At 45.7% G+C, this 17,900-nt stretch overlaps 1 protein-coding gene across 1 annotated transcript in view; it reads left to right on the plus strand.

Annotated features, from left to right (window-relative positions):
- BAALC (BAALC binder of MAP3K1 and KLF4) overlaps positions 1 to 16,134 on the plus strand; it is a 35,775-nt gene extending 19,641 nt beyond the window's left edge. Inside the window, exons 3-4 of the mRNA XM_007465323.1 lie at positions 2,433 to 2,599; positions 16,024 to 16,134. Of these exons, the coding sequence (XP_007465385.1) occupies positions 2,433 to 2,599; positions 16,024 to 16,134 (278 nt within the window). The remainder of the gene's footprint in view (positions 1 to 2,432; positions 2,600 to 16,023) is intronic.
- Positions 16,135 to 17,900: the final 1,766 nt, after the last annotated feature.

The following is a 17,900-nucleotide window of genomic DNA, read 5'->3' on the forward strand; positions in this document are numbered from 1 at the left end:
TATTTTTCTGAGCAGATTAAATACACTTATTTAAAATTCTGTCCTACATCCTGTATTAATTCCATTTCCTTTGAGGTCTCCATTATAGAGTTTGTTGTCTCACTTTTTTGGTGTTGACCTTCTCCCACTGTTTGTATATTCTTTTTTTTTTTTTTTTTTGCGGTATGCGGGTCTCTCACCGTTGTGGCCTCTCCGCAACCAGACGCGCAGGCTCAGCGGCCATGGCTTATGGGCCCAGCCGCTCCACGGCATGTGGGATCCCCCCGGACCGGGGCACGAACCCGTGTCCCCTGCATCGGCAGGCGGACTCTCAACCACTGCGCCACCAGGGAAGCCCTGTATATTCTTATTTTTGTACTAATTTCTGTCACTGAAATTTCCTGTTAGAACATCAGCTCCATCTCTTTAAGAAGCCAGGTTGGAAGGCAAGGATGGAAACAACTATTGGCTTACTCTACGGGTACTGTTTTCAGATAGCAAGCCTTCTTGGCATGACTTTTCTCTTTCTCTCAGGTGTCACTAGCCCCTGAGAGCACTGCCCTTCTCTCTGAGCCAAGGCCCTCTCTGTGCTGTTTCTACTCAACTGACACCAAATGTGTGGGTTTTCATCCCCCAAATCAACCAATTCTCCAACTCTCCAGACACCAACTGGGTGTCCTACTACTCAATTCAATTCTGACACTAACTCTCTGGGGTTAGCACAGACCCACAAGTTAAGGGCCCAGTCCCCCAAGACTGCCTCTCCCCCACTTCAGACACCAGTTGCAAGTCCCAGGCTGCCACCTGTACTTCTGACCAGCTGGCTATAAATCAGGGTTCTCATACCCCCTCCTCAGGTTCAGTAATATGCTAGAATGACTCACAGAACTCAGGAACACTTGACTTACGTATACCAGATTATTGTAAAAGATATTATAAATGATACAAATGAACAGCCAGATAAAGAGGTACATAGAACTCCAAAAGAGTTCCAAGTGCAGGAGCTTCTGGCAAGCTTCTGGTGCTGTGGAGTTGGTGTGTGCCACCCTCCCAGCACATATATGCTTTCACCAAAAAGCTCCCCCAAACGTTGTCACTTAGGGATTTTTATGGAGGCTTCATCATGAGGCATCATCAATTACTAACTCAATCTCCAGCCCCTTTCCCCTCCCCAGAGGTTAGAAGGTGGGGCTGAAAGTTCCAAGCTCCTAATCAAGGTTAGGTCTTCCTGGCAACCAGCCCCCATCTGAAGCTATCTAGGGGCCACCAGGAGCTGCCTCGTTAAACAAATAGGGCTCCTCTGTGTCCTATCACTCATGAAATTCCAAGGAATTTGGGAGCTCTATGTCATGAAGTTCGAGCAAATACCAAATGTTGTAACAAAAGATGCTGCTGTCATCCCTGTTACTCAGGAAATGGCAAGAGTTTTAGGAACTCTATGCCAGGAACTGGGGACAAAGACCAAATATATATTTCTTTTTATATCACAAATCTTTTTATATCCTACCCTCACAGACTGCTCCGTCATTGCCGTCTGGCCTCAGCTGGTGGAGGAATAGAATGATTGACCTACCTGGCTGCCCTTGGCCTCCCTGTGGCCATGACAGAGCCTCTGCTGGCTTCTCGTCTCCCACTTGGCACTCACCCTCACGCTCCCTGGGCCGCCTTTTATCTTTTCAATCAGATACTCTCTATCCATGAATTTCTCTCTGTAGTCCTCCTCTTGCTTTTCTTTTTCTTTTTTATTTTGTCCATGCCACGTGGCTTGTGGGATCACAGTTCCTTGACCAGACCAGGGGTTGAACCCATGCCCTTGGCATTGTAATTGCAGAGTCCTAACCACTGGACTGCCAGGGAATTCCCTCCTCTTGCTTTTCAATGAGGCTATATTTAAACTTCATTCTATCATTTCTTGGCATTTCATGGAAGGAACACATGCTCAGTCCAATACCTTGAGGTGGAATTATGTAAAAAACGATATATAACCTTCAAACCAGTAACCCACTTCTAGGAATTTATCCTAAGGAAGTAATTAAGAATAAAGCTTTAACCCCAAGGAGTTTCATCACAGTAACATTTGATATGAAAAAGTGAAAACAGATATCCAATTAGAGGGGTTTAGTTAAATAAATGGTGACACATCCATACAGTGACAGAGTAAGTATGTGAAAAATACTATGGCAGAATATTTAAGGGTATAGAAAAATGTCATTGATGTATTATTAAGTAGAAATTTCAGGTTACAGAATTATTTTAAAGTCTCATTTTTGTAAAAATAAAAAAAAAAAAAACCACACCTGTTCTTACAGAAAATGGTAGCTCTGCATGGTGGGATTTCTGCTTGACTTTTTTTCCTTCTTTTTGGCTGTCGTTTTTTTCCACGCTCTTGGAGATTGTTTTCAGTAACTGCTGTGTGCAAGACTCTAGTCGCATCCTCTGCTTCCCTCCCCCAGGTGGGCTGGAAGATGGCATGTCCTCCAACAGTGTGCCCCGATCGACAGCCCCAAGTGGAATATCCAACCCAGAGAAGAAGATGAGCTGTGGGACCCAGTGCCCAAATCCCCAGCGCCTCAGCTCAGGCCCCCTGACCCAGAAACAGAATGGCCTCCGGACCACAGAGGTAGGTCGCAGCCACAGAACAGACTTGGGACCGGAGACAGGGGGAGAAGTTTGCTTCAGGGCAGAGCCAAGCTGAGACAGCACCCAGGGAAGGAGCAGTGACAGCTCACCTTGCCAAAGGAAGTTCTCCACCCACCCGTGTGAAAGTTGTTGCAAAGAAGATAGCAAGGCTCCACCTCCCACCCCCTGCCTTGAGGGTTGCTGTGTTTTGTTGAATCTGCGGAAATGGGTCCTTGATATTAGCGCTCTAAAGGAAGTGTGTCTTTGTTTAAATACAGCTTTGTTCAAGGACCTCCTTTGCTGTCGCAGCTCTCAGCATCTTGATAGTGAGGTCTGTACTGGCTACGGGAACTAGTCTCAGGCCAGGCAGTCGGCCATTGCAGGGGTTGGCAGGGACGAAGACCAGCGTGGTAGGAGACAAGCCTGGAGTAGACCTCACACCCTCCAACCAGGTGGGCAGTGGGAGGGTCTGCAAGGGGGGTTCTTGTTGCAGAATGTGGTGACAGCATCACCCCACACTGTTGCTGTTGGAGATGAGGCAGGGCTACGGAGTCCCTGGACCTAGCTGGCATCCTGTCTGATTCTTTCTTTTCTCTCCTGCTGCCCCTGACCGCTCCTTAGCAGACCAGCGCAGCCGTGTGCCGTTCCTCCCTCTTGCTTCCTCATCTTCCCCATCCCCTCTAGCTCCCACCTTCAATGTCCACTACTTACCCAATACTCCAAATCCATTTTTCCCCTCTCCCCTGTCAAAACTTACTGGTCCTGTCCCTCAGGCCAGCGCCGTCTGTTTTCTGAGGATCCAACTGGATTATCTAACGATGGAATTCTTGCCCACATCAGTGAGTTCCCTTTCTAAGCTTTGGTCAGAAAACCTGTTGCAAATTCAATTAAGTAAGTAGCTTTGCAGGAATCACTCAGTCTCCCAGAGTCTCAGGTTCTTTATCCACACAATGGAAATAGTACCAAGATGAGAGAACAGATGGGCCTGTTCTTTGTGAACTGAGAGGTGCTGTGAGAAAGGTAGTAAGGCACCCAGCACCACAAGCCAATTAAAGGAAACACTGATGGTGGCTCTTCAGACGTGTAGTAGGTCACGGGTGGGGGGGTAGATCTGAGGGCAGCAGTGGCCTTCCTGGTGCCCTGTGTTGCCTGCTTTGTCTGTGCATAAGCTGGCCTTCTAGAGGCCCAAGCATCATTGCCATCTCCCAAGGCAGTCTGGGCCCCACAGAACTCTGCTCAGAAGCTTGGTCATTGCTCTAGGGCAGGCCCTGACTTTTGTACCCTAACCTCCTCCCCACACTGTGCCCTCACCTTTTGAGCCAAGATGTTCCATGAATGGGAGGAAGTGGCTTTGCCTGTCACATGCTTGCTTTCCAACCTCACTTCTGTCATCCATCACTTTAAAGTTGTGTTCTGCAATTTACAAAGTGCTTTTAGTTCTACTGGCTCATTGAATCCTCCCAAGAGCATGTAAAGTAAGCGTCATCCCATTTCAGAGACAAGGAAACTGAGATGCACTTGATTGATGACATGAATAGGTCACATAAGTGCTAGAGATGGGTGTTGGTAACTTTAAATTGAAACAGGTGACTATTAGAAAAGTGGAGCATAGAGATCTTAAAGTACTTTTTTGTCAAAGAATAATGTATTAGTCAGCTAATGCCACAATAATGCTGCATGACAAAGCAAATCAACATTCAGTGGCTTAAAACAACCATCTTTTTCTCCTCACAATCAGCCACAATTTGAATGGCTAGGCCTGACTTCAGGCTCCAGGCTCCAGGTCTAGCTCAGTCTGTTCTGTGTATTTTATTCTGTGAATCAGGCTAAAAGAGCAGCAGCTCTCTGAGGTATATTATCATGGCTATGGCAGAAACCCAAGAGGGCAAACACATTTCATGTCTCTGCTCACACCATACCATCTAACCTCCTATTGGCCAAACCCAACATCAGTAGGACAAAGCAGTGTACTCTGTCCCCAGTAGAGAGACAGCAAAGGATTGGGGCAATAGTGCAGTCTACCACATATAACATATATATAGAAAAATGTACAAGTCTGTCATAAGTTCAATGAATTTTAATAAGGTGACACACCCATGTAACCATCTTCCATATGGAGACACAGAACAGTATCACTACTCCAAAAATCCCCTGTGTGCCCCTCACCACGGTGACTGGGATGTGCCAGTCACTATCCACACCCCAACAATATAACCGCTATTCTGACATCTAGCATTATAGACCACTTTTGTTTATTTTTGACTTTTATAGATGGCATCATACAGTATTTGCTCTTTTGTGTCCGGCTTCTTTTGTTCAACATTATGCTAGTGAGAATCATCCATGTTGTTGTGAGTTGCAAAAATTTCCTCATTTTCATTGCTATGTATATTTCATTAAATGAATATACCACAATTTAACCCTTCTACTTGAAGGACATTTGGGTTGTTTCCAGTTTGGGGCTATTGTGAACAATATAGCTGTTAACACTCTTATACCCTTTGGTGGACATTCACTTCTCTGGGGTATATATATATATATATACCCAGGAGTAGAATTCCTGGCTCATAGGATGGGGATATATTTGACTTTAATAGATACTGACACAGTTTTCCAAAGTGGTTATACCACTTTACATGCTGACCGGCAGCAGATAAGTTCCAGTTACGGACCATAAGAATTTAAGGCCAGTAAGTCGTGCTTAGTCCTGTCTTTCTTACGGCCCATGAGAGCAGCCTTCTAGGTGCCGCCTGGGGTGCTAAGCACTTCCTTGTATTATCTCACTTGATCCTCACAATGACTCTACAGTGTTGATATTGTTGTCTCCAGTCCACAGATAAGAACGGAGACTCAGGCGGCTCAGGAAAGCTCTCCGCACACCACACACGCGTGCACTCTGGGAGCTGGTGTGGTAGTTAAAATGGGGCCGGGTGGAGCCAGCCCGCCCCGGGGCTCCAGCCACAGTGAAAACTGTGTCGCAGGGGAGTGAGGACCACGCACCTGACCAACACAGCACCAGGGGGCAGATGTCACACACTGATAAGCTGACCACAAAACCAAATTGTGAAATTTTGTTTTCACGATTCAGTGAAGAATGCTGCGTTGTCAGTATTTCCCAAATAAGATCGGGGAGCGGATAGCTTCAGTTTTAAGCATTCAGACAATTGCTGAAATGCATCAGGGGTCCTCCAGTCCTGAGACCTCACCAGCCACCAGGCATCCTGACTTCCTCAAAGGCAAAGGTTTCTACTTAAGGTGTCAGCTTACAAGACAAGTCAACCTCTGGTTGAAGCTTCTGTCAGCAGAGCTGTCTTGTACCCACACAGATCTCAGCTGCCTAGAATCTGCCTAAGGAAAATAATTTTCTTCCTATTCCATTCAGGGCCTTTTTTTTTTTTTTTTTTTTTTTTTTTTTGGCGGTACACGGGCCTCTCACTGTTGTGGCCTCTCCCGTTGGCGGAGCACAGGCTCCGCAAGCGCAGGCTCAGGGGCCATGGCTCACGGGCCCAGCCTCTCCGCGGCATGTGGGATCTTCCCAGACCAGGGCATGAACCCGTGTCCCCTGCATCGGCAGGCGGACTCTCAACCACTGCGCCACCAGGGAAGTCCCCGTTCAGATTTATAGACCAAGTTTGTCCAGTCACTGGGCCTGGAAAATTTCCTCATCAGGTCCTATAAGCACTCTTTGGATTCCTTCATCTAATGTTTGTCCACTGAGCGCCATCTGGGTGCCAGGCACTGTTCTGATGCCAAGGATCCAAGAGTGGAACAGGCACACATGCCCTTTGCCCTGAAGCAGTTGCCAATTTTTTTTTTTTTGATGTTCTAGAAAGGCATAGTTTAATAAAATAGAGTCCTTGGTCTCAAGGAGTTCACAGTCTAGTAGAAGAGACATAGCAGTGAATACACTATTATAACACAGTGTGGTAAGTGCTATTATACAGGGGGTCATGTGATGCTGAGGGAGCCCCCAGGAGGGGCACCTCTTGTGTGCTCAGTACAGCACCTGGCACTTAGCAGGGGAGCAACAAAAGTCTGTCAAGGGACTGAATGAATAAACCCAACCTGGATGTCAGAGAAAGCTTTCTGGGGGAAGAGAAGCCATATCTGAGAGCAGGAGAAGGAAGGGGGAGGGCTAGCCAGGTGAAAGTGGTGGACTAGGGTTGGGACGAAGGGGCACGTGATACAGCAGCAGCACGTGCCTTGAACTCTCCCAGGTTCTGGAACATGTACCCAGCTCAGGATGTTGTGCATAGTAGGTGCTCAGTGAAACCACGGGGACCCTGTTGGGTCTTCTATTCAGGCCTCTGTTGTGCACCTTCAGGAAGCAGCTGCTGCCAGTCCCTTGCATTGTGTGCACAGGGCAGTCACAGCCTGCAATGCAGACGCTGCCTTTGGAGTGGAGCAATGTGGTGCTGCTTCCTCGGAATCCAGACGTCTCTGTCTGTCCTTTTTGATGCTGCCTGTCATCTGGTTCCACCGTGCTTAGTCTCCCTGTTTTCTTCAGTCTTCTCAGTACACACCCTTTGCTCCTGCAAAGCCAGCAGCTGCCAATTTTAATGGCGCTGAGCCTGGGGAGGCAGATAATACAGAATAAATGAAGATAGATTTGAAATGGTGCTGTGAAAGAAAGAAAAGGCCCCTGGAAGGGGATAGCAACTACTCGATTTAACATAGATGTGGTCCACAGTTCAGAGCACTTTCCAAAGGGCCACGAGGGCCAGCTGACGTTGCTGATGCCTGTGAGCAGCAGCGTTTGGAGCCCTTCTCCACTCTCTGTCTCATCAAACCATCCACATCTTCTTTCAATTCCCTCTGGCCCCTGTCTCATGCCCAGTGTTAATAGGTGCTAACTGGCAGAAAGATTGTGGCAAAAATGATGTCTCACAAATTGGAACTGTCTCAGTGGGGCGCTCTTTCTCTAGTAAACCTTGATTTGCTCCAGTCACTTGGGACCTTTCTGACTGTGTAGCATCTGATAAATCATCGACTGTCTCCTCTCCCAGCCTTCCCTGAGCTCAGCAAACAAGCAAGGGGAAGCTCTGTAGCTGCTTGTTCTCTCCTGCTAATTAATTGCTCAGGAACTCTGGGCTGCCTCCAGACATTTACTCTCCAACGTGAATGTGCCGTTTCTTCAGTCTTAGGACTCTTGTATTTCTCCTCCAGAGGTATCGCCTCAAGTATTCAGCTAAGGTAGAAAAGTGGATGGTGGATGTAGCTTGGGGCAGACGAAGCTCTGAGTCTGTGGCTGGCCTCCCAGTGAGCCTTCACGTCTTCTGAAGTTGCATCTGTTTTACTTGCTTTATTATTCTTGGCAAAGTGGCCGGACCTTGCCAAAGAAATTAGCTGATGCCTGGACTGATTCTCAGCTAAGTAGCCTCGTCCTTCTGCGCTTCCTGCCCACCCCTCCCCCACCCCCCCTCCAGTGTCTGACTGTCAGCAAGGCTTGGTGCGGTCCAGGAAAGGTAGGTGAAGCCTCAGAGACGTGGACGTGACCAAAGAGGGAGGCCTAATCCAGAAAGGAGGATGGGACCAGCCCAGAATTTCTCCTGGTTGGTGGTAATACGAGATCCGTGAGGAGAGTTTGGAAAGTAAATGTGAGTCTCTCCTAGAGAAACAAAAACATGGCATTAAAAGGAGAGCGAAAAAAAGAAACCATTGAGGACAACCAGAGAGGGAAACCTCTTAGAAGGACACTTTGATGCATATTCTAGTTTAAGCCTTGGAAAAGGAAGCAATGTAGCAGCATAGGGATGTGTGTATGTGTTTGTGTGTGTGTGTCTGTGTGTGTGTGGTGATTTCCACAATGCATCTATATATCAGCTGTTACCTTATGTAGACGAAGAATTGCAGAACTCAGTATTCACCTGAGGGTCTGCAGAAAAACCACTTCGATTAGAAGGACTGTCAGGGCAGAGACCTTCTTTGTGTTCTTCCCTTGCCCCCTGAGCCTGCTTCAGGGCTGTGCAGCTAGTATGTACTCACTGATTGTTGCTTGAATGAGGTCGGCCTAGGACTTCATTAAGATTAGAAAAATTGGGACTTCCCTGGTGGTCCAGTGGTTAAGAATCCACCTGCGGGTTCGATCCCTGGTCAGGGAACTAAGATCCCACATGCCCCAGGGCAAGTAAGCCCGCACACCACAACTACTGAGCTCGCACCTCAACTAGAGTGCCTGAGTGCCACAAACTATTGAGCCCACACACCCTGCAGCCCGGGCGCCACAACTAGAGAGAAGCCCGCGCACTGCAGCGAAGAGCCCGTGTGTCGCAGCGAAAGACCCTACAGGCCTCAGCGAAGATTCCTGCGTGCCACGACTAAGACTGGACGCAGCCAAAAAAAAAAGATTAGAAAAATTTCCCATGGCTCCACTCCCCACTCACCCCCTTCCCATGTCCAGCCTCCCACCACCTTTAGTTCAACACAGCACCTCTGTTGACATTGGCCTCAAGCAAATTGCTTTAGCCTGAGTGACTTCAGTTGCCTCCTCTGGAAAAGTGAACACAACCACATTCCTGGCCGTGTCTCAGGGATGGTGCAAGGAACAATCAATCATGAGCATGATTGAAATCCTAGGAAAGTTCTAGAATGTTTAGGCAGGGCAATGCAGACAGGTTCTGTTCCCCAGGATTTTTTTCTCTTTCTTTCTGAAGATGTATCTTCACACACATGTTCTTCATCAAATTATTTGTCAGAGGTCTATTATGTGATGAGCACTAAGTTAGATGCTGAGGACACTGTGGTGAACACAACAGACTGGGTTCTTCCCTCCTTGAAGTTTTAATCTGATGAAGATGTAGAAATAAGCAAGTAAACAAGCAAATAAATATATAATCCAAAGTCTGGTTAAAGGCCAAGAAGAAAGTACAGAATACCGGGAGAGAGAATAAGCATGATTATTCTGTGTCTGTTTAGAAAAATCCCTGCAATGCTCCCTAGAAAATGACTGGCCTTGATTATCTCTGGGGAAAACACAGCGTGGCCAGAGCATGGGAACAAGTGTTACTTCTCCCTGTGCTTTTTCCCTACTCTTTGAATTTCTTTTACCATAATTATGTATCATTTCTATAATTAAAAAATACTAGTTATGCAGAAAATTGGTGTCTGATAAATCATGAACTCAGTAAGCCTTTTTTCTTCATTGTCGAAAAGGAACTGTGAAAAGGTTGCTGCAGCCCTGTGTTAGGTATATTTGTGCAGTCAAATTAAAGCAGAGAACATCGCTCTTTCCATTTGGGAGAAAATGAGAAAAGGTGAGCTGACTTAGCTGCCCTCTTGGGTCTGGGCCTCCTTCCACGAGAATGAGCTGGGTCGTTGACTTCTAAACCCCAAAAGAAACACGTCCATCTGCCAGGAAGTTATCACAGTCAATCTGGTTACCTTTGAGAAGTGGCAGCCAATAAGTGACTTTTAATTAAAGAGGCAGTATCAAGAGGACTAAAATCTATGATTCTAAACCTGCAGAAGTTAAAATGAGGCAAGGGAAGAATAGAAAAGCTGTAAAACCGGGTGAGAAACAAGAGTGTGGCCCATTAACAAAAATCAATGGTGATAAATCTCACAAAACAAAAATTTAGAAGTGAAATTAGCAGACAGCTGCAAAAGGAAAAGGTACTTAATAGGCTTCTCTCAGCATTGAGTTGGGAAGTATAAGACTTTTTTTTAAGCCAGTAATTGCAATAGGGACACGTTTTCTTTTCCTGTCATTGAATAAAGAGGGTTGGCTGTTAAATTAAAAGGTTTGGCTGGCTAAAAACCACATCAGAGGGGAATATATCTATGTCATACAAAATGTCATAGTCCCAGAGGTACAAATGGTGTAATTGTTCCGTGTATCTATATAGCTCTTTTCTCAGAGGAGGGCAAAGCAACTTCTTTCTTGGAACTTCTAGAGAAACTATCTGGCATTGTGGTTCTCTTTCTCATTCATCTTTGTCCCTCTCATTTGGGCTTCAAATCTGAGGTTTCCAAGCTGTGACTAGATTTCAGCAACTACCAACCTCCTAGATAATCATGCTGCTTTAAAAAGGGTGGGTGCCTCTCTGAGGTCTCAGACCCAGAAGTTTCTCTTTTACAAAACACTTTCAAGTCAATGCATTGTTGTTCTGATTGTTTAATTTGCCAAATTAAATACAGTGTAATTATCTGAAAGTGGTTTTGTTTATGGCTTGGAACCTTCTGTGCCCATCATTAGAATACAGAACTCCAGTTTGTTCTTTATCCAAATGTGGGTCTTGTAGAGTTATTACTATTATTGGTATTTAGAAGTAGTCGTAGCAATAGTCATGGTTTCAGTAGAACAAGAAAGTTTTTGATTTAAATTTGGTATGTTTGACTGACATTATTTTGCGAATAGAATTAATGTCAAAAGCTATATAATTGGGGCAACTAACTGTCCTGGTTTGCAGGGGCCTGAGGTGGTTCCTGGAATGTGGGACTTACCGTTTGAAAACGGGACAGTCTTGGGCAAGCCAGAAGAATTTGATCACCCTATTAATGCTAAGTGACATGCTTAATTCTCTCCCCCCCCCCGCAAAAACAAACAAACAAAAAAACCCACTAAGAAGTAGGCATTATCCCCGCTTTTGGATAAGGAAACTGAGATTCAGAGGTTAAAGCAATGTCTCATGCAGCTAACTAATGGCAAAGGCTCCTGCCAAATCCAGGTCTGCCTGGCCCCAAAGCTTGTCCTCTGAACATCTCCATTGTCAGGCTTTTGCTACACAGGTTTAAGAGATTGCCCCACTATACTTGAGACGCAAACCATACATATTCTGTGGCTGTTCTGGGAATGACTATTTTGTAGCCTTTGATTCTTAAACAGGCTGAAAAATTAAGAATCATCCAACTATTGAACGTTTGCTTGAATTTTTAAGCTTATGAAGGCAGACTGAAACTTAGAGCAGAGCACTTTCTGTGTAGAATCTTTAATAACTTTTTGTGAAATCTTGCCAATAACTCTAAAGAAAAGCAGTTATGCAGTTCAGAAAGTTTACATTTCCATTCTGGAAAGCTCTCTTACTGCCCACTGGTTTGAGGGGAATGCTGCCCTCAACTTGGCTCATTTCAAATAAGGCCTCTGTGTCTCTATTCCATGTCCCAGTCCTCGAAGCTTTTATGCAATAACACCTGAAATGGAAATCAGATGGAATTAGCCTCATAATTGCCACCGTTTTCTTTCGGAAACAAAATTGGTTGTGGGACTTTGTGAGTTCTCTGCTTTAAAGGGGAAATAAACCCATAAAAGTCACTGCTAGGCCCTAGTGCCGGTTCAGGCCTGGAGGAGCTGAGCGTTAAGACTAAGTCCTTAGACAGCATTGACTTCTGATTGTTTTTTGTTTTTTGTTTTTTGTTTTTGCGGTACACGGGCCTCTCACTGTTGTGGCCTCTCCTGTTGTGGAGCATAGGCTCCGCACGCGCAGGCTCAGCGGCCGTGGCTCACGGGCCCAGCCGCTCTGCGGCATGTGGGATCTTCCCGGACCGGGGCACGAACCCATGTCCCCTGCATCGGCAGGCGGACTCTCAACCACTGCGCCACCAGGGATGCTCTGGTTTTGTTTTTAGTGCTTCACTACCTTCCATCTGGTCATCTTTAGTATTTTGTCCCTTTTTCTAGCCAATCAGCTATATTAAGTCAAATACTAGAAATTGTATTTCCCTAAATCTTTTTGCACCTAGAAAAGGGCTTCTGCCTCAAATGTAATGATAAAGATAATAACTAATGTCTTTTGATATGCAAAGCCAACTTTATACCTAATTGTGCATCATGGGCTGCTCATGACTATATGTCATTTTCTAAAACAAATGGGATAAGTATGTGTTGTAGGGTGATAAGTGGAGGAAAATATGGAATTAAATTTTAGAGAAACTGGAATTAAAGAAATATCACTGTTTCTGCTGTTCAGTAGAAAAGATTTTATAGAGGAGGTGGGCTTTCAGAAGCAATGGAATGTAAAGTTTTTGAGAGATTTGGTGTTCCAGACATGGTATGTGGATTGGGAAACAGGATAGTTTAAAACAATAGGCCTGGGCTTCCCTGGTGGCGCAGTGGTTGAGAGTCCGCCTGCCGATGCAGGGGACGCGGGTTCGTGACCCGGTCTGGGAAGATCCCACATGCCGCGGACCGGCTGGGCCCGTGAGCCATGGCCGCTGAGCCTGCGCGTCCGGAGCCTGTGTTCCGCAATGGGAGAGGCCACAACAGTGAGAGGCCCACGTAACGCAAAAACACAAACAAAAAAACAATAGGCCTTGTGTGTTTTCACTGGAAGGCAGAGGCAGATTTACCATGAAGCTAATGAAGCTCAAGCCTCAGAGCTCCATTTAATTTTACATTTGAAATCTGACCTTCTCTTAAAGAGAGTCCCTAGGGCTTCCCTGGTGGCGCAGTGGTTGAGAGTCTGCCTGCCGATGCAGGCGACATGGGTTCGTGCCCCGGTCCGGGAGGATCCCGCATGCCACGGAGCGGCTGGGCCCGTGAGCCATGGCCGCTGAGCCTGTGTGTCCGGAGCCCGTGCTCCGCAACGGGAGAGGCCCCAACAGTGAGAGGCCCGCATACCGCAAAAAAAAAAAAAAAAAAAAAGAAAGAAAGAAAGAAATGCATGGTGTTTATTCGTTCATTCATCCATTTATTCAACCAAAGTTAAATGGAGGGCCTCTTAGGTCTCAGACTGTGCTAGGCACTGGGAACTTGAAGAGGAAAGCAATGAAATCCTATCTCATGAAATCAATGGATAAGGCTAAAGTTGCATATAGTCAAAATGATCCTTAAACATCCCTCAAATTACCCATAGAGTATTATCTTAGGTCAGGGTCCCTGGAAGCAGAGCCTGAGATGAGGATTCTTGTGCAAGTAAGTGAGTGAAAGCATAATCTTAGGTGAAAGAAACCCTTAAGGTAGTGGGAAACAGGGTAGGGGAGAGTTCAGCAAATACGTGAGGTCAACTGAACAGCTGTAGTGTAGCCTCAGCCTGATCCCAAAGGGAACTCCAGAGCATGAATGGCATCATAGATTTATACCCCCTTGAGGCAAAAGGACCAGCTTTTATATTCCCAATAATCAGGCATTGGCTTTAGGCTGTCTCTGGAAATTAGGGTATAACCTCTTTGGTATTTCTGGATGAGGTGACTCTGATCAGATGAGGGCAAGTCTCAAAAGAAGGGTGCAGCTCTGAGTGATTAGCGGCCAAAACACAAAGCAGCTGAGGGATGATGCACCAGCCAAGTAAACGGAATCTGAAAGGGGCATCAGCAGCGGCTACTACCCAGGATACATGTGCCCTGTTAAAAACCTGCATATCATTTGCTAATAAATACAACAGAGCAATTTATTTTTCTCCAGTGGTGTGATAGACCCCCATTTCTTGGGATGCACTACAGATGAAGTATTGATACTTGGCTTATGTGCAGGGACCATGTTGTATGAAAAATCTGCATCTATCAACACTAGACTCATATCCAGAATGGGGAGATGCTCGCGCTCTGGGAGATGCTCCCACAGATCTGAGACTGACTGTTTTCCAGGAAGCTGACTCTGAGATGTCATTTTATGAGATGGTCTTTGGGAAATGCCCTGTCAGCACTGCGGGAGGGAGCGCTGGAAGCAGGAGCGGGCAGAGGGAGAAGTTGAGCCACAGTGCAGGCCCGCCCACAGCCGCGGCTGACCCCACCCCATGGGAAGCTCTGAAGCTAAATGGCAGGTCAGAGCTGTCCTGCTTTGGGTCAGATGGCCAGGCGTTTATACCCCTGCATTGGGCCACCTAGGAAGGGAAGGCCCTGGGTGAGGGGTTTCTCTGCAGCTGAGGCTGCCCTGAAGGGACAGCTGGAGGCTATTTGCCTGCTGTACCCCCTGCAGCTAGGCATAGGGCCTTCCTGGAGTGGGGTTGGGGGCACACATCTCTGTCCATCCCCGATGGAGACAACTCGTGAGACCAGTCTCAGGCTCACTCCGAGCACATATCACTGAAAGGAACGGGCACAAAATGACCCCCCAGTGGTCCAGCTGTCTTCTCTTGAGGGGGAGTGGGAGGATTGTGCACATATGCTTGAAGAACCTGCAATTTAGTCAATACTTTAGTATTTAATATAGATTCTGGACTTTCCTCACTTATAAGTGGATAATCTACAGATTTAGAGAACAAACTAGTGGTTACCAGTGGGGAGAGGTTAAGGAGGGAGGGGCAACATAAGCTTGGGGGAAAAAGGGGTTATTATGGGATTACATGAAATCATGTATGTGAAACTTCTGAAAATTGCAAGGCACTATGGAATTTAAAGAATCATTCAATAAAAAAAATTGAAAAAAAGAAATGGATAATATATCCTACTTTTTACTTATTATACTTGTCAAGTCTTTTTTTCCCCTCATTTTTAGTTAATGACAGGCATTGTGCTAAGTACCTTACATTCATTACCTTAGGTAATCCTTATAATAACATTATGCGTTAGGTACTATTATTATCCTCCATCTTACGGATGAGGAAACTCATCTAAGGGTTAGAGAGGTTAGAAAAAACTTGCCCACAGTGAAATTACATAGTCAGTGTTCAAACCAGAGTCTGTCTGACGCCAAAGCTCAAACCCTTAGCTGCTGTACCAAAGTCAGCTGTGAAACCTCTCACATTGCCCTTTTTTTATTTCTTTTTTTTGTTTGTTTTTGTTTTGTTTCTGCCCTTTTTTAAAAGAGATTTTTATTGGAGTATAATTGCTTCACAATACTGTGAACAACAAAGCGAACCAGCCATATGCATACACGTGTCCCCATATACCCTCCCTCTTGAGCCTCCCTCTCCCACTCCTCTAGGTGGTCACAAATCACCGAGCTGAGCTCCCTGTGCTATGCTGCTGCTTCCCACTAGCTATCTATTTTACATTCCATAGTGTATATATGTCGATGCTACTCTCACTTCACCCCAGCTTCGCCCTCCCACCCCATGTCCTCAAGTCCATTTTCTAAGTCTACCTCTTTATTCCTGATAAAGAAGATGTGGCACATATATACAGTTGAATATTACTCAGCCATAAAAAGAAACGAAATTGAGTTTTTGTAGTGAGGTAGATGGACCTAGAGTCTGTCATACAGAGTTAAGTACGTCAGAAAGAGAAAAACAAATACCGTATGCTGACTCATATATATGGAATCACATTGCCCTTTGATGGACCTTTGCCAATTCATTCATCCATTCATTCAACAGTGCTTTACCGAGCATTTCTATTCCAAGCTCTGCACTAGGTTGGTATTAGAGATTCAACAGAGCAGCCTATGAAAAGGAGTATATGTGCATGTGTCCTTGTGGGTCGTTCTTTCTGCATCTGTGTGTGTGTGTGTGTGTGTGTGTGTGTGCAACAACTTCAAGAGATTAATGCAAATGTCAGGACCTTTGGATATTTCCTAGTAACTCAATTCACTGTGTTTAAACTTTTTAACAGGCTAAAAGAGACACTAAGCGAACGTCTGGAAAAGAAGTCACCATTAGCGTCGCAGACAGCATCCGACAGGTGGGCAGAAGTCGAAGAATCACAAAGAACTGCGTCAACTAGCAGAGTGTTCGGCCAGTTGAAGGGCAGAGGGACTTCTCTGGTGCCTCTCACATCCTGGACCCCATCACGGAACCTTGAAGACGTGGGTAGCCCTTGCTGTGTGGGAACGCTGCTGAGTGCCTTGGGAGACCGTCTTAGCCTGTTGGGACGTTCTCAGCCTCCTATTTATCACGTAAATGTATTGGCAGAGTACTCCCATAGGGTAATAAACTGCAAATGTATGTTCAGTTTGCCCCCTTGCAACTAACTGCTGCAGTGTGGTCTGATGGAAAAGTGGCGAGCAAAAGCACGGGCCAGTTTAGGAAACAGAAAAGTAGAAGGGGTAGGTTCCTGGCCGAAGGAGTCACAGTCGGTTCTGAGCTCTCCTGGCCATGGTCGTGCGCGCTGTTTCAGGCAAGCTTATTCTTTCATTCTTCCTTTTAGAAATACCACCATCTCAAAGCTTACCGTGTTAACTTAAACGTTGGCTTTCACCCAACTCTAAACCCACATGTATGAGGAATCAAACAGGAAAACTCTCTGTTACCCTTGTTTCCTTAGCTCAGGATGAGACAGATTCAGATCCAATTTTACACAAACTAACCCCCCCAACACCCATGATGTGTCCCAGGGAGGGCCTCTGTGATACAGTCACACCCATTTCTCTCTCATCTGCTTTCAGCATCCCCCCGGGCCTGGGTCCACGTCAGCCTCTGAACCATAATATCACAGTAGTGGTCACCTCGGAGCCCTCAGGGTTCAGAAGACATTGCATTTTTCCAGCTTTCCACTTCCCTTTGCTTGTGTTCTTGAGTGTTTTCTCTCTCCAATAAGGCCATTTGCAGTTGTTAATCAAAGACCAGGCTCACAAGAGGGAGAAAATCTGGAACGTGATGGCTTCCCTTTGGCCTCTCTGCACAGCCCAGGACTGTGTCATTTGGTATCTGCAAAGGAATTGCTTTAAAAAGTCAGTAACTAGTTGGTGTGCGTTCACATGGACATTAGATCCACATGCACTGTGTTAGAAATCTGTAGCTGAGGCAGCTAAAAAAAACAAAATTGGTAGGAATAAAAGTTTCTGGCATTTCTTTAAACATGTTAAGGTGGAAGTATTTTCCTCCGAAGTAGTGTAGCATGAATTTTAAAGGACGGTTAACATGCCTGGAATTAGGAAAGGTAGGACTAAAGTTGTACCGAATGATACCAATAAACTCCATGTTTAGCAGAAATAGGTGGTCTGATGGTGTGTGTTTATCTATCATAGTCCGGAGAAGGTTAAAAATTCAGATACTTGGCCTGTTTACCTGCCAACTCTGTTATTCCTCCAACACAAGTGGGCAATGTCCGTCCCTTCCTTCCTTCCTTCCTTCCATGGATTGTATATTTATTCAGTAAACATTAAATGCCAACCCTGTGTCAGGCACTGTGCAGATGCTGAGAGATTTGGAGTCTGGCCAGTCACAGTTGTATATCCCGAATTTGACAGTGAACTTAATAACTAGGGGCCTGGCTTAGACGCTGGGGTATAGTGTATGGTGTGAATTGCTCTGCAGTGTAATTTTAATTTTATAGCCAGGATAGGTTTCTGTCCTAAACTCCAGATATGGGCATTCTCCTAATCACTGTCCAGGCCTTTACTGTGCACAAAACTACACTTTCCCAAACGTTTGTGATTTTGTGATTCTTTGAGAAAGGGCTTTTAGGGAACTTCATGTTCCGAAACTTTTAAATATAATAATAAAGCAAAACCTGTGACTTCCATGACCCCTCTGGTATGATTCAGCAGG

The sequence above is a fragment of the Lipotes vexillifer genome, unplaced genomic scaffold, assembly GCF_000442215.2.
Source record: "Lipotes vexillifer unplaced genomic scaffold, Lipotes_vexillifer_v1.1 scaffold1586, whole genome shotgun sequence".
Classification (NCBI taxonomy): domain Eukaryota; kingdom Metazoa; phylum Chordata; class Mammalia; order Artiodactyla; family Lipotidae; genus Lipotes; species Lipotes vexillifer.